Raw genomic sequence first — 14,229 nt, forward strand, 5'->3', positions numbered from 1 at the left:
TGTTGTGACAAAGCTTTTTCTTTTTTCTTTTTTTTTTTTCTTCTTTTTGCTGACCCGACTGGATGATCTAATGACTCACCTTCCTCTTGGCAGAACTGATGGTCAGTGAGGTCGTGACCACCACAAAGCCCCACAGCACGCAGAGCCTGGGGGAGAAAGAGAGGGTGAGAGACGAGGCAGACATGCAGAGGATTTAAAACAACAGCAGGCTGAATAAGGACCTTCATGAGGCCCAGAGTCGTTCCATGACATAAACGTGAAATCACGGTGAAGCCCACAGTAGCTTTCTTTATTCAGCACGTTTGTGTAGACTGAACGCCCTATCGCATGTTCCAGTGACCTGTGTTTACTGTGTGAAACCAATTATGCCACTTTGTTTCCCTCTCCAGGTGGCGAGAGGGCTGGGAGAGCAGTGGACAAGAGTTTCTGTTTTCCCCTCTGGAAGTTCACGGGCAGACATCCCCACATCAATCTGGGAAATCCAAGGAGGCGTTAATAAACAAACGGAGTTTAAACAGCAAGCAAGTTTTTCTTTGGAATGCCTCTCCCAGGGACTGCACACACCCTGAGGATGTGGTTTAACACACACACACGCACACACACACACACACTCTCAGCAACCACACTCATAGCTCAGTGGTGCAATCAGTCTGTAAAATTCATCTTGAGCAGTAAGGTTTTTAATCTTTCTGGAGGATTACAGCGCCTTGCAAAAGTATCCTCATCCCTTGTGACAGATCAACATGAAGTAGATCGTATTAGTGAAGGGGAAGAAACTCAAACAAGCCTCCCTGTTCCTGCCGAAGGAAAGCACACTCCGCACCATGATGCCACCATCACCATGCTTCACCATGTAAACACAAGAGTTTGCATTTAGGTTCAAAAGGCTCATGGCAAATTGCAAACTGGACTTGTGATTGTTGCGGCCTAAAATTACAGATTTTGCAGCATCTTTTTCAAAAGATTGTGGTTTATAAATGTTTCTGGTTTATTTTTGCAATAAGATGGTATTGCAAAAAAGTTTACACAGCTGCACATAACCGTCCTAAAATGAGGATTTCAACAGTTAATATCTAAAGTGTAAATAACACTTTTAAATACCTCCTTGAAAGAGCAGCCATAACACAAATAAACTCATGTTGTGAGGAGACGTCAAAGTGCAGAAGAAAAACACACAAATCGTGCAGCATATCTCAAAATGTTTTTTGCAAAACAACAAAAATGTGAAACAGAAAGCTGAATTAAGGCAACTGGTCAAGATTTAACTGGGCTGCAGTGATTAGTCAGAAAAGAAAGAAATACAGAAAATGTTAGGTTGTTTCGTCAAATTTGCAGAAAAGCTGCGATGACTGGAGAAAACTGGAAGTCCGTGCAAAACTTGTGAATGATGAGGGGAAAATTGCATTTATAGTTGTGATCACGTAACTTTCTGGAGGGACTGATCATTGCTTTACTAACAGACTCTCCCACCTGAGCTGTGGATCTCTGCAGCTCCTCCAGGATGGAGTTGCGGATCTCTACTTCTCTCCTTACCAGCCTGTCAGTTTAGGTGGAAGGCCATGTCTGGGTATGTTTACACTTGAATGTTCTGCTTCTAATTTTTGTATCATTAGACACAGACATCATATTTGAGCAAGTCTTGCCACAGATTCTCAATTAGATTTATGTCTGGGCTTTGACTGGGCCACTCTGATACTTGAATAATGTTGTAAGTCTTTTTCAGCCTCTCACAGGTTTTATTCCTCCCAGGATTTTTCTGTATTTAGCTCCATCTGTAACTCAGCCACCCTGACCTGCTGAAGAAAAACATCCTCACAGGATGATACTGCCACCACCTTGTCTCACAATGGGAATGGTGATTACATCAGCTGTTCAAAGCTCAGGGATATTGTTTCATAAACAAACCCTGATTTCTCTATAACTTTGCTAGCGATGCCTTTGCAGAGCTGCTACATTTCTACTGGAGTTATGAATACTTTTCCAAGGCACTGCAACTTCATATGGGCTCAAATGTCGGATTATGAGTGACAAAAACAGCTTTTAGGGTTTTAATTTTGCTATAAAAGTAGGACAATGTCATATACATGCACTTGTTTCAGTTAGAAGGCAACCTATAATGATTTAACAAGCTCCAAAACATCGAGACAAGTGCAGTGCAGCCAGAGGAACTGGACGGTAGTCAGAGAATGAACCCCAAACAACTGGGTTTAGATAGACGCTGCAGCGCTCACCAAGCGAGGGAGAGCCGAACCATGGCCGCAATCAGCAGTCCGCAAGCCACATGTAGGCAAAGTAATCGGTCCTTTCTTCCCACTGTGGTGCACCGCCGCGGTCTCTGGAAACTTCCCCACACCACACAATTACCCCCGGAAAAAAAAAAAAAAAAACCTCACACTGAGGTCCCGCACTGAGCCCGGCAGCCACACAACAGAGCCGCTCAGGCCGAAGTAACGACCCCCTACCGGGCTCCACGTTTCCCCGCACGGCCGCTACAGTGGCACATTGTAGAATAAACCCCGAGCAGAGAGAGAGAGAAAAAGAGAGAGAGAGAGATTTACATCAGGGGGAAACCTCAGGACAAAAAAAAAATCCGCCCTGAGGAGAAACAGGGAGCTCCTGCCTAAAAAAGTACGCGCCTGTGGGTAAAGACCTACGCGACTCTGCGCCCTGTGCGCAACACGTAGGCGTCGTGCGTAAAACCAAAAGCCAGAATATAAAAGTTTTGAAAACACCTTCACCACGATCAGCTTTAAAGGATGCAAACATGTGTCGGAGTGAGCAGCAGCAGCAGCAGCAGCTGGAGAAGTCCAAGTTTTACCTGAACAGGGAGCCGAACTGCATACTCCAGCGGTCTCTCTTCTGACCCACAGGTTATCGACTGGGTGTCCAGATTAAAGGTCCGGTTCGGTCCTGGAGGACATGTGATGAAGTTCCAGTCAGGGTTTCTTCTGCTCTCAGACTTTCTGTCCCCTTCTCTCTGTCATAGTCACTCCCCGTGATTTCTACCGAGTGGGAAGGGTTGAGCTCTCTCTCTCTCTCTCTCTCTCTCTCTCTCTCTCTCTCTCTCTCTCTCTGCTGATCCAGTTCAATCGACAACTTTTTTGCGGATCCTTATTATAAAAGTGACGCTTGGACAGATTACACAACTCTCCTTGCACTCTCTCCCACTTCCACACACTCACTCAAACTGGGTCTTGACAGAGTGACCACGCAACGCCTTGCAAAAGTATTCATACCTCTTGGACTTAGGGGTGGGCGATATGATTTTAAAAGTTTTATCACGATCATTTGTTATAAGGATACACGTGATAACTTTTTTCTTTTCTTTTTTTTTTTTTAGTAACTGTATGACTGTGTGTTGCAGCAATCATAGTCCTAACACAAATACCTTTCCGTTTGTAATGTGTTTCTTTAGGACACCAGTCAAGTGAAGAAGTGTGATTTGTATCTCTTAACTAGAGATGGTAACTGTAATTTCAAATTTATTGGTATTTATTGACGCTTTTATTGAATAAACATTGGAGAAAATAGTAAAACTATCAAACAAGGACAGTTTAATTGGAATCCCGTCTATTTTTTTTTTACAAATAGAAATCTGAAAAGTGCAGAGTGCATTGGCATTCAGCTCCCTTTAATATGATATGTCTAAATAAAATTAGTAAATGGAGTATTGTGAAAGCCTGAGAGTTTTGTTAGAAAACAGTAGTGAACAAAAATCATCATGAAGGTGAAGGGTAAACTTGTGGAAAAGTTTAAAGTAGTGTTACATTGGGGCTCGGTTCAATTCATCATCTAAAAATGTGAAAAGTTTGTCGCAGCTGCAAAACTACCAAAATACAGCCATGGACCCAAACTTCAAGGTTGGGAAATGAGAGAATAAGTCAGAGAAGCAGGCAGGCCTGTTGTCAAGGTAACAGGGGAATCTGTCACCATGACAACAGACAGCTTGCCACAAGACAAGTAAAAAAAACAAACAAAAACAACAGACATGTTAAAGAAGGAGTTCAGGTTAAATGAGCTAGAAAAGACTTTGTGTAGTGGAAAACTACTTATTTCATTCTATCCTCATGATGGGACACGGCGGTGGTGGCAGCATGGTGTGGGGTGCTTTGCTTCTGTAAGGATTAAGGAAGATTAAGGAGTGACTGAAAAAGGAGACAGAGGAGATGATTACTGGGATCAGGATTAGGTAGAAAGTAGAGCATTTTGGAATCAGGGAGCCAACAAGAAGCTCTGTAATAATAATAATAATGAACATTGGGATGATTAATTAATACAAACTAAAAATAAACATGACAAAACTGACTGCAGTTAAACATAAATCTGTAAAGTTTTGAAAAAATGTATGCCACGTTGTTTCTGAATTATGCTTTCTAACTCTCACAGCTGCTTTCTTGTTACACAGTCCGTCATCGTCGTCACGCCGATCAGGAGGAACGATCCACTTTCCGCCAGAAACAAACAATATTCTGGCAGCAGCTGCAGCCAAGTCTCTCTTTGGGACAAGTTCACCGAGCCGAACATCATCAGATACACGAGTCCTCGTCATTTTTATTTTACAGCAAATGAATGAAATACTGTATATCTGTTGGCTCAGCAGAAAGAATTTTTACAAGATACAAATTAGCTTGCGTGTTGTTGTTTTTTTTTCCTTTCTTTGCTCTTTAATCCCGTTTGAAGCCCAGAAAGCAGACATGCTCCAGCAATTTGGAGCCCAGATAAGTGCACCCAGGAGAGAAGCCACTTCTGAGACGGCGTTATGAGTGTGTACATGTAGATGTGCATGTTTGCGGGCTGGGAACTCCTCTCGGCTTTGGTCTGAACCAGATGTGAGCCAACTTGTTTACTCTGTGTGAAGATAGAGATGCGGGGAGATTTACAGTAACTGGCTTTTTGAAACGCAGAACAGGCAGCGAAGGGGAGGAGAGTAAAATGGGTGGAGATGAGAAGATTGACAGCTTATCTAAGAGCCTTAAGGGCTTTACTCAAAGTCTCAGAAACTATTCATGTTTCAAACTAATATAATTTAATTAGACACCATTTTATTGGTAAAAAAAGAAAGAAAAAAAAAACCCTCCCTGATTTAACTAGTTAAAAATATCTAAACCTGAAAAGATAAAAATTGTGTTTTCGGCTTTTCAAAAACAAAAATATTCCAACGTTTATGTTATTGGCAGATTGTTTAACATCATAGCCTGTATTGAATTTGATTTCATTTTCAATATTTGTGCTTACAAAGTTATTTTTATTTATTTAATTTTGCACGACTATGTGCTAATTTACCTCTGTGTAGGTGAACTCCATCAAAATGTTGTTAGCTGTTATTATTTCAATGAAAACTAATTCAATACAGCTCTGGAAAAAATTAAGAGACCACTTGAAGTTTCTCTGATTTTACTCTTTAAAGGTAAATGTTTGAGTAAAATGAACTTTGTTATTTTATTCTATGAGCTACTGACACCATGTCTCAGAAATTCCAAGCAAAAGTTTTGTATTTATTAGCAGAAAATGAGAAATGGTCAAAATAACAGAAAAGATGCAGTGCTTTTAGACCTCAAATAATGAAAAGAAATCATGTTCATATTCATTTAGAAACAACAGTACAAATATTTTAACTCAGGAAGAGTTCAGAGATCAATATTCGGTGGAATAACCAGGAGGTTTTTAATGGGGTTCAGTGCAGTGGGGTTTTCGTTTTTTTTCCAGAGCTGAATATAAGAACCAATCACCACTGGAAATCACCTAATTACCAAAATATCACCAGCTGTGTGTAAGATACTCTCAGTTTAAATAGAGCAGGGAAATAATTAGGCAAGCCATGCTAACTCTAGAGGAGCTGCAGAGATCCACCGCTCAGGTGGGAGGCTCTGTCTACGTGACAATCATGCACCCCAAATATCTGACCTTCATGGAAGAAAGGTAAATAAAGTCATGTTTGCAGTTTGTCACAAGCCACGTAAAGGTGCTCTGGTTAGATGGGACCAATGTTAAGCTTTCACATACACATGAGAAATGTCAAGAGTTTGAAAACTAATACAGCACATCTCCTTAAACACATCATCCCCACCGAGAATCTGTGGCGATGCTTTTCCTCAGAAAGAGCAGGGAAGTGACTTAACCGGAAGATCTGTACATTTATTTATGACTTTGTGTTGGTCCACCACAAAAATGGAATAAAACAATAGTGAAGTTTGTGGACATAAATGGGGCTTTGCACACTTTCTAACTGAAGAAAAATCTGGTGCATATTATACGATGTAGAATAACAAAGTTGCTTTATTTTTCATGTGGTGATTTTTCACAAACAAGCCAGAAAATATATTCCTTGCTCTCATGAAAACGGAATATCTGAAGTATTTTATAAAATTTATGTGCCGCATATTTGTCCAAATCTGGTCTACGTTATTGTGTCTTTAATCTTTTAAGTCCGTTTGTGCTTCAGCGTAGCCGGATGGCACATTAATAAAAGCAAAACAAACATCACTATTGACACTTTAAGCAAAGAAAATGCTGGAGAGCTCGCATGATTTAACGCCGTGAGAGGAGGGGCTTTCAGTCAATCAGACACAAAGCAGCGCGTGAGAAGACAGCAAAACAGAAGAGAAACAAATAACGCCAGGAAGGGAAGGAGCTTTGAAAGTCAGGATACAGCTTACATCTAATTAGACATGATTTGGCAAAAAATAAACAGGCGTCTGAAGCACAATTTCAAAAGTGTCATATTCCCAAATGGAATCCCAAAATTACAGATTGATTCAGACTCAAACCTACAGAATCAGGTTAATTTATGAGCTAATTCTGAAGTCCAGCGACAAATATTTACTAAAAATGCAACGTAAATGTTTGTGAAGTGGTTTTCCTTTGGTCTGTGTTTGCTCCAGTGGGGAGAAGAGTCAGAGTATACAAAAAAGACAGATCACAGAGGACAACATGTTCCTACTGAGCATATGTATGGAAGTACACGTATAATCACAGGCTAGAGGTCTTCTTCAGGGCACAACACAACCATTTTACTAAATTACGCTCCAATTTATGGTATGAATGTAAAAGGATATGCTTTAGCACTGAGGAAAGTGCTGATTTCTAATCAGTATGTGCAACATGTGGAAAAGATCCTAACATGGATAATAACTTTTTAAAATCAGTTCAAAGGATCCTTAATATCTCTTACACACAACATCTGTCCACTTATTTGAGATTTGGGACAACATATCCAGGAGGGAACCCCAGAAATCCCTCTCCCAGTGCCAACTAGAGCCAGGAGGAGGGTCTTATTGCTGTCAATCATGCTAGTCCCTCCTCTTCCTCTCTAGCAGAACCTGTTGTGAATGTTAAGGCTAGTTAGCATGGCCACCGATGATGGTTGATAAATAGTTTTCTTGTAATGGTAAGCTGTTTCTCCACCAGTAGCACATTGAAGAGCGTGTACACGAGGTTGATTGACAGCGCTTCCTGGCTCTGATTGGCTGTGGTGTATTTCTTCAGATTACAATAAGAACACAAGGAGGAAGCAGTGGAGCTCGATCATTTTACAGTTTATCTGTCTCGTATCATACTGTCACAACGGGATGACAATTTTAACAAATATGTAAAACAAAACATTTTTTAAATAAAAGTTACAGGAGATTACACAAAAAACATTTATCATTTTATTTAAAAAAATATATGTTGAATCTAGTTTATATAATTCTCCATAATCACTGGACAATTTTTATTGCCATTACAGCAATTAACACATTATTTTAATTGCCAACCAGATTTTATTTTATTATTTTATTATTTTGACAGGCTTTGCTTGGTGATGAACTCTAAGTCTTTATGGTTGGAAGTCCTTCTTGTCTTCACTCTAATCTTTAGCTACTTCAACAGATTTCTTTCTGCAGATGTTCATATCACTTTCCAGTCAAAGGAAACATGCTGGGTAAATTTAAAAATCTCCATAAATCTTAATCTGCCAGGGGTATGAACTATTCTGAGCTTAGCAGATATAACTGTCAAGACACTGAATAAAGTCATTACATGAAAGCAACAGACTAAAGTACTAAGATGAAAAAAAAAAAACACGGTATGGTTCCAGTCCAGACTCTTCGGCAGCATCACGTCACTCTCAGCATTGGTTAATTATTTCCATTAAGAGTTCCCACCCTGCTGCTGTGGAGCACGCTTGGAGGAATGGTCGAGCATATATCAACAAACCCCAAGCATGAGATGTCCCTGAGCCTGGCCAGCTGCTTTTTTTGGACGCCCTTCCTACAATATGAAAACAGAGACGGTGATGGAGATTAGTGACTTCAAAGCCAACAACTGAAGAATAATCCACAATGCACAGAAGGCTTTAAGATTTGATCTGTAATAAAATAAAAAAAAAATGCTAAAGGCGTATCGAGAACGATGAGTCCACAGGCTAAAACACACAGACACATCCTCTGCAGCTCCTGGTGTGTCAAGATTAGTGAAATGGGGGTTTTGGACTTCTGAGCGCCATGTCTATCAGCAGCTACAATTAGCCAGAGGTCATTGCCATGGTCACCAGTGGTCCATGACCATTTTAACCCAGTGCAGCCTTCCTCCCTCCTCTATCTCCATCTTCTCCACTTTCTTCTTTCCCTTCATCTCTGAGACTCAATGACTTACGTTCTGGCCTGCTGACAGACACGCACCGCCACCCACAAGAACCTAATTAGCATCATGTCCATCTCAACCACTCAGCACAACACAAATACAGCCAGTTCGGGTCCTAGGGGAGGTCTATATGTAGCAGCAGATTTGTTGTTTGTCTCGGCCTGCTGATCTGAGTAATAGCACTGCAGATCAGAGTCACGGCTCCCAGTGGGAGTGATAAATCAACTTAAAAAATAACTTCTTGCATGTATACACACACCCTGCTTTTAGAAAACACACACCACACATCCCTATAGGCCCAGATGACAGAGAACCACAACTCTTTCACTGGTGAAGTTAATGCGTGGTTCCTCACACCAGCTGAGGAGTCTCTGATGTGCCCCTTGAAGTTCAAGAAAAAGTTAAAAAAACATGAAGATCAAGGGACACGGCCGTCCTGCTCCTGGTCACAAAACGCCCGATTGAAGTGACAGAGTCCTGGAATGGTTCAGGTCCAACTTGGCTGAGTGAATTTTCCCTGTTAAACTCTTGGCTTGTGTATCCTTCTACTGTGGGATACCACAAGGCTGAGTTTTAGGCCCCCTTCTAGATACATTGTATTTCAGAGACGTGTTGTCAGTAATTCTTGGAATAAAAGAACAATGTTCACTTTACTCAAACATAAACCTATAAAGAGTAAAATCAGAGAAACTAATAATTTTATATGGCCTCTTAATTTTTTCCAGAGCTGAACATGCAAGAATTAGTGAATGACTAATTTTGACATAAAGTGCTTCGGCGGTGTCTGACTTGATAAAGTGTATGAAAGTGCAAGCTATTTACCCTTTTTAGAACCTTTTATTAAAAATCTGAAACATAATTTGTGTTCGTTGGGCTCATTGCGACTTAGGCTTTTTCTGTAAAGATTTTGTTGTTTTTATCTGCGACCATAGCTCAAACTGAAGTGGGAGTGCACATCAGCAAAATCTCATCTTAACATGACGTGCCAACAAAACCAACGACTTGAAAGCAGATCAAACGTTGAGAAAGCTCAAAGTTATTTTTAAAGCTCTCCTTTATTCTGCTCCCTCCGTCTCTCTGAGCCGACCTCAGCACATGTGAACTTTACATGAAGGTATGTTGGCACAAACCAAAGGCCGAACAGGGCAAGCTGGTGAAAACAAACATGCTCCAAGCTGAATCTAGGCGACGTTTTTCCACCTAATTTACAGCAAAAATATCTGGTGAAGGCAGCCAGGAGGGGAGAAAAGATGCCTGACCTAAAAGCACTTGCAGCCTGAGAAGTCCTGGTCGGGGGAGAGTGAAAGAGAGAGAATGACAGACGGCGACACAAAGGAGGCGCAAAGAAAGGCAGCCACAGAGCAGGATGAAAGAAGGAGGTAATGGCAGATTAGAGGGGAACAGAGCATGTGTAAATGGAGGCTAAAAGAGAAAACGCTCTGTGAGAGGGAGCTGATTTGTCTGGCTCAGATGGAGTCAATATTTGCTCCATTCCTCCCATCGTTCCGTGCCAAGGTACGGATCAAAGTGAAATGTGCGATCTAAAAGCACTGCGGAGAGCCAGAGGAGAAATCAGTCTACATATTTACCGTCTGCTGAGGACGTGGCTGAGAGGCCAGATAGAGAAACAGTGTGAACATGAACATACACTCAATAAACCTCAGGGACAGTATGTCGCCATCACAGCTGTCCTTTTACACTCAACTTTTTTAAAGCACTCTCAATCCTTGCAGGGTTTCCCCACTGGCTTGTATCTAAATGGGTGACACTTATAGACCACACACAATCACAGCAGCCATTCAGAGAGGTCAATCAACCTGTTTTTGTTTGTTTGTGGACAGCGGGAGGAAGCCGTAGCACCCAGAGAAAACTCTCACATGCATGGGAGAACGTGGAAAGGCCTCTACTGGGATTTGAACCTAAAATCTGTGGAACTATGTAGCTCAGGTCACCACAAAAGGAAAATGATATGCAACCTGTTATTAGACCAAGAGATCATTATGTCAGACACGTTGAGTCAATCCACTGAAAGTGGATCCTATAATATCATTTAGCAGCATCTTATTTCTTATGAATCCTTCTCAGACAGACCATACTCTGCCAATCTGACTAAACGGCAAGAAACTGGATTTAAATTCTCAATCTCTTTTGGAGTCCCTTTAAATTTATTGATTCCATGTGATTGCTAATAACTGGATTTGAGCATTTTCACTTCATATCAAGTAAGGTAAATTGAGATCAATTACAGACATTTGAGAGAAGAACTCTAAACTTTAAAGTAGAAAAATGTGCAACAAAGTTTGAGGCTTTGACTGCAAGGCAGATTTAATGTTTTCTGGATTGGCAGCTTTGTAAATGCCAGCCAATATTGTCAACTGGCAAAGATATATAATCTCTTCTAGGTGGATTTTCTTTTAATATTTTTAGATGAGCTCTATATGAACACATCTGCAAATTGGTGGAGTTTTTGCAAATAACTTGGAGTAATATTCTGTAGAAAAATCCACAAACAGTTGAATCCTGAAAAAAGCGCAATTCCACTATGGTAACCTTGATGGTGACTTATATTTGGACTCAGAGATTGGATTTTCCCAGTTCCCAGTTGGAAAAACAACAAGATCTGGCTGATCATCAACCAGGATCCAATATGGCTGCCAGCATGTAGAAAGTGGTGAAGGTTGTAGTTATACACTGTTAGACCAGTGCCATAGTGACATACTGCTGCTTTTGTGTTTGAATGGATTAATCCCAGTTTTTTCAACTTGTAGCAGAACCTCACTGTTCTGTGCCAAGCTCTGACCTCCGACCTCTGAGGAAAATCAAGTGCAGCATGAAGCCGTCGTCATATTAGCATCAATGTTTTGGAAAATTTTGGTTACAAAATGGAGATTGTTGTGAACTTTGTCTGTATAGCAATACTAAGGAACAACTTTAGCCTTCAATATCTAAGCCACAAAAAGATGAGCCACTCTCATCTTCTTTTTCTAAAGATTTACACAGGTAATGTCTGCAGTATTGCCTCCTACTGGTGCAGCATAGACATTACAGCTCTCTTTTTTTTTTTTTTTACAGAGCTGGTGTATATATTAAGTTTTTATAAAATCAGTAGATACAAATTTTATCTATTATGTCCTTAGCTAATATTAGCACCTTATTAGCAACTTCCCCCCCCCCCCTTGTGTTAATTAATTAATGGATTAATAATCAGCTGACTGAGCCAGAACATTTTGAAGTGTTCTGGTTGAGTGTGCTTGAAATTAGAGATAAATCTGAATTTATATTTAGTCTCATCTTGTTGCATCAAGCCCATCATATTTCATAAAACTTTGTGGGAAAACATTTACATTTGTTTCGCTGCATTCAGTGAAATGAAACTCCTGTCATATCAAAACAAAACTCTTCTTCTTTGGTGGTTTAGACCCGCTGTCCTATACAACAGCAGATGCATACATGTGGAAACGATAGGCTGTTTCACAGCTGATTCCCCACAATATGAAACCGTCCTCTCACGGCCTCCATGTGCAGCGTCGTGTCGAGTCAAAAGGTCTCGACAGAACCGCTGCTGAGATACTTTTCTGAAGTGAAACCGGACCGGGACAACAACAGGCAACGGGTGGAGCGCCCCTAATGAGGAGATGCAGTCGTAACGAAGACGACGAGAACAAGTTCAGCTCGCTTTTAATTGGCTGACACAAACTGCTGGTGGAACCTTGTTCCAATTACTCGCACAAAGACCAATTGTTGCCCGCTCTCCGTCGCCAGGAGGTCAAATACATCCTCGAAACAATAACAAACAAATGAGAGTCATGTTTGCGTGAAATGAACCATATGGTATTGCTTGGCACGGCTCAGTTATGCTTGGCACAGGAGAATGTGTGAGAGTGACGCTGCCTGATGAGAGCTTGGCATGTTTATGGCTGATTGGTTTTAGACCGCTGAGTGTTGCATCACTGCCTGCATCTCGGGTAAGTGACCTCGTTGAATCCTTGCCCTGTTCATTCACCAATTTGAGAGGACACTGACGACAGACTGTGGTCAAATATGGCGGAATTACTGCTTTATGAAGAAGGCCACCAAAGGGTAAAAAACATATTTGGTGTAAGTTTCCAATCTCTCATCCAGGTGAAAACTGAGGTAAATATTCATCCCCCAATGGTGGAAAAAACATTGTTTGGAAAATTCCTGTCTCTCCCCAAATCTACAATAATCCGCTTTATTTTTTATGCATATTCAGGATGAGATGAGTGGGTCTTGTGGTCTTTTGACCATTTTTGACACACATGACAACTGCAGAACCGTCAGAGTATTTGTGGCTTGGTGACAAAAGTTGTTCCCATTAAGAAAGAGGAACAAACAAGCACCAAATAAAAACTCTAGGAGTTGTAATATGATCAAATTTTCTATTGTTTTTGTCCACAGTGAGTTGTCGTCACTGCGTGTTGAGCATCCACCCCCGTGAACCAGCCAACACCACTCCAGAATAAAATGTTTTTATTCTAATTGGAGCAGAAATAGGAGCCTTTTCATTAGAGAACCACTGTGGTTTATGCTAAAAGACTTGAGGTTCAAAGTGAAAATAACTGGTGAGAGTACGGTACCCTGAGGCACTCCTGCACTGCTGACTGACCCGTCAGACACAAAACCCTTCAGTAATCCAAACCGTAATATGCGAGAGATGAGGACTTAAGTTTGAGACTCCAACTCCAGACAAATTTAATTTGCAAAAATAAAAGACTTCAGACTTATTTCAACACATGCATCAGTGCAAAAACACAAAATCTTGCCAAATATTTTGGTTTAGTTTCCAGTGAAAATATCTTAGTACACTTGAAATACTTAATGGTTACAAGTAACATATAAGGGCTTGTTGTAAGTGACTAATTTCCTAATATTGATGGAAAAACTACTACCTCCATTGGCAGATTATTTCACTTATGACAATATATTTTCTCCATGTAACAAGTGAAATAATCTTCCAGTGGAACTAGGGTTTGTTCATCAATATTAAGGAATTATTTACTTAAAACAAGCTCCTATATCTTGCTGTCAAGTTACGTGTGAGTTAGCTTTGTCTTATTTCTAGTGTACCAAGATATTTTCACTATAAACTAGACAAAAAAAAATACTTGGTACTTGCAGTGATTACATTAGCATAGTTTATAGTTTATTAATAATGCTATAAACATGTACAGAAAAGTGCAATATTACTGCCATAAATGTGTAATTTGTTTAAAATCATTTTTAAATAGACTTTTCAGTGTTTCCACAGACCAACGGGTTTGTTTTTTTTAGAAAGCACAAATAAATCCAGTCTTCAGCTGCTCTGCAGTCCAGGCTCATTGTTGCCTGATTCTCCACTTACATTTCTAATTGGAGACAGATCAGGGCTGCTGGCAGACTGGTCCAGGTCTCCTTCTCATCTATGAAGCAGAATAAAGTCTGGCATTTTACCTCATGAGATAACCAGAGATATATCCCTCTGGTGGTAGCCCACATCTCATTAAAATTCCAGAATTGCACTTTCACGCAAACGGTATGGAAATCAGAGATATCAGGCTCCGACTTCGACTGATAATCACTTGGATCTTCGTTCTTGTCTTTGGCCCG

The 14,229-nt window shown here is 40.6% G+C and overlaps 1 protein-coding gene across 1 annotated transcript in view; it reads right to left on the bottom strand.

The window, feature by feature from the left end:
- adamtsl4 (ADAMTS-like 4) overlaps positions 1 to 3,199 on the bottom strand; it is a 43,945-nt gene extending 40,746 nt beyond the window's left edge. The window contains exons 1-2 of the mRNA XM_015045657.1: positions 2,819 to 3,199; positions 80 to 146 (exon numbers count right to left, since the gene is read on the bottom strand). Coding sequence (XP_014901143.1) covers positions 80 to 146; positions 2,819 to 2,841 — 90 coding nt within the window. The 5' untranslated portion in view covers positions 2,842 to 3,199. The remainder of the gene's footprint in view (positions 1 to 79; positions 147 to 2,818) is intronic.
- Positions 3,200 to 14,229: the final 11,030 nt, after the last annotated feature.

Source organism: Poecilia latipinna, unplaced genomic scaffold, assembly GCF_001443285.1.
Source record: "Poecilia latipinna isolate Pla-1442-1.1 unplaced genomic scaffold, P_latipinna-1.0 Scaffold737, whole genome shotgun sequence".
NCBI classification, from domain to species: domain Eukaryota; kingdom Metazoa; phylum Chordata; class Actinopteri; order Cyprinodontiformes; family Poeciliidae; genus Poecilia; species Poecilia latipinna.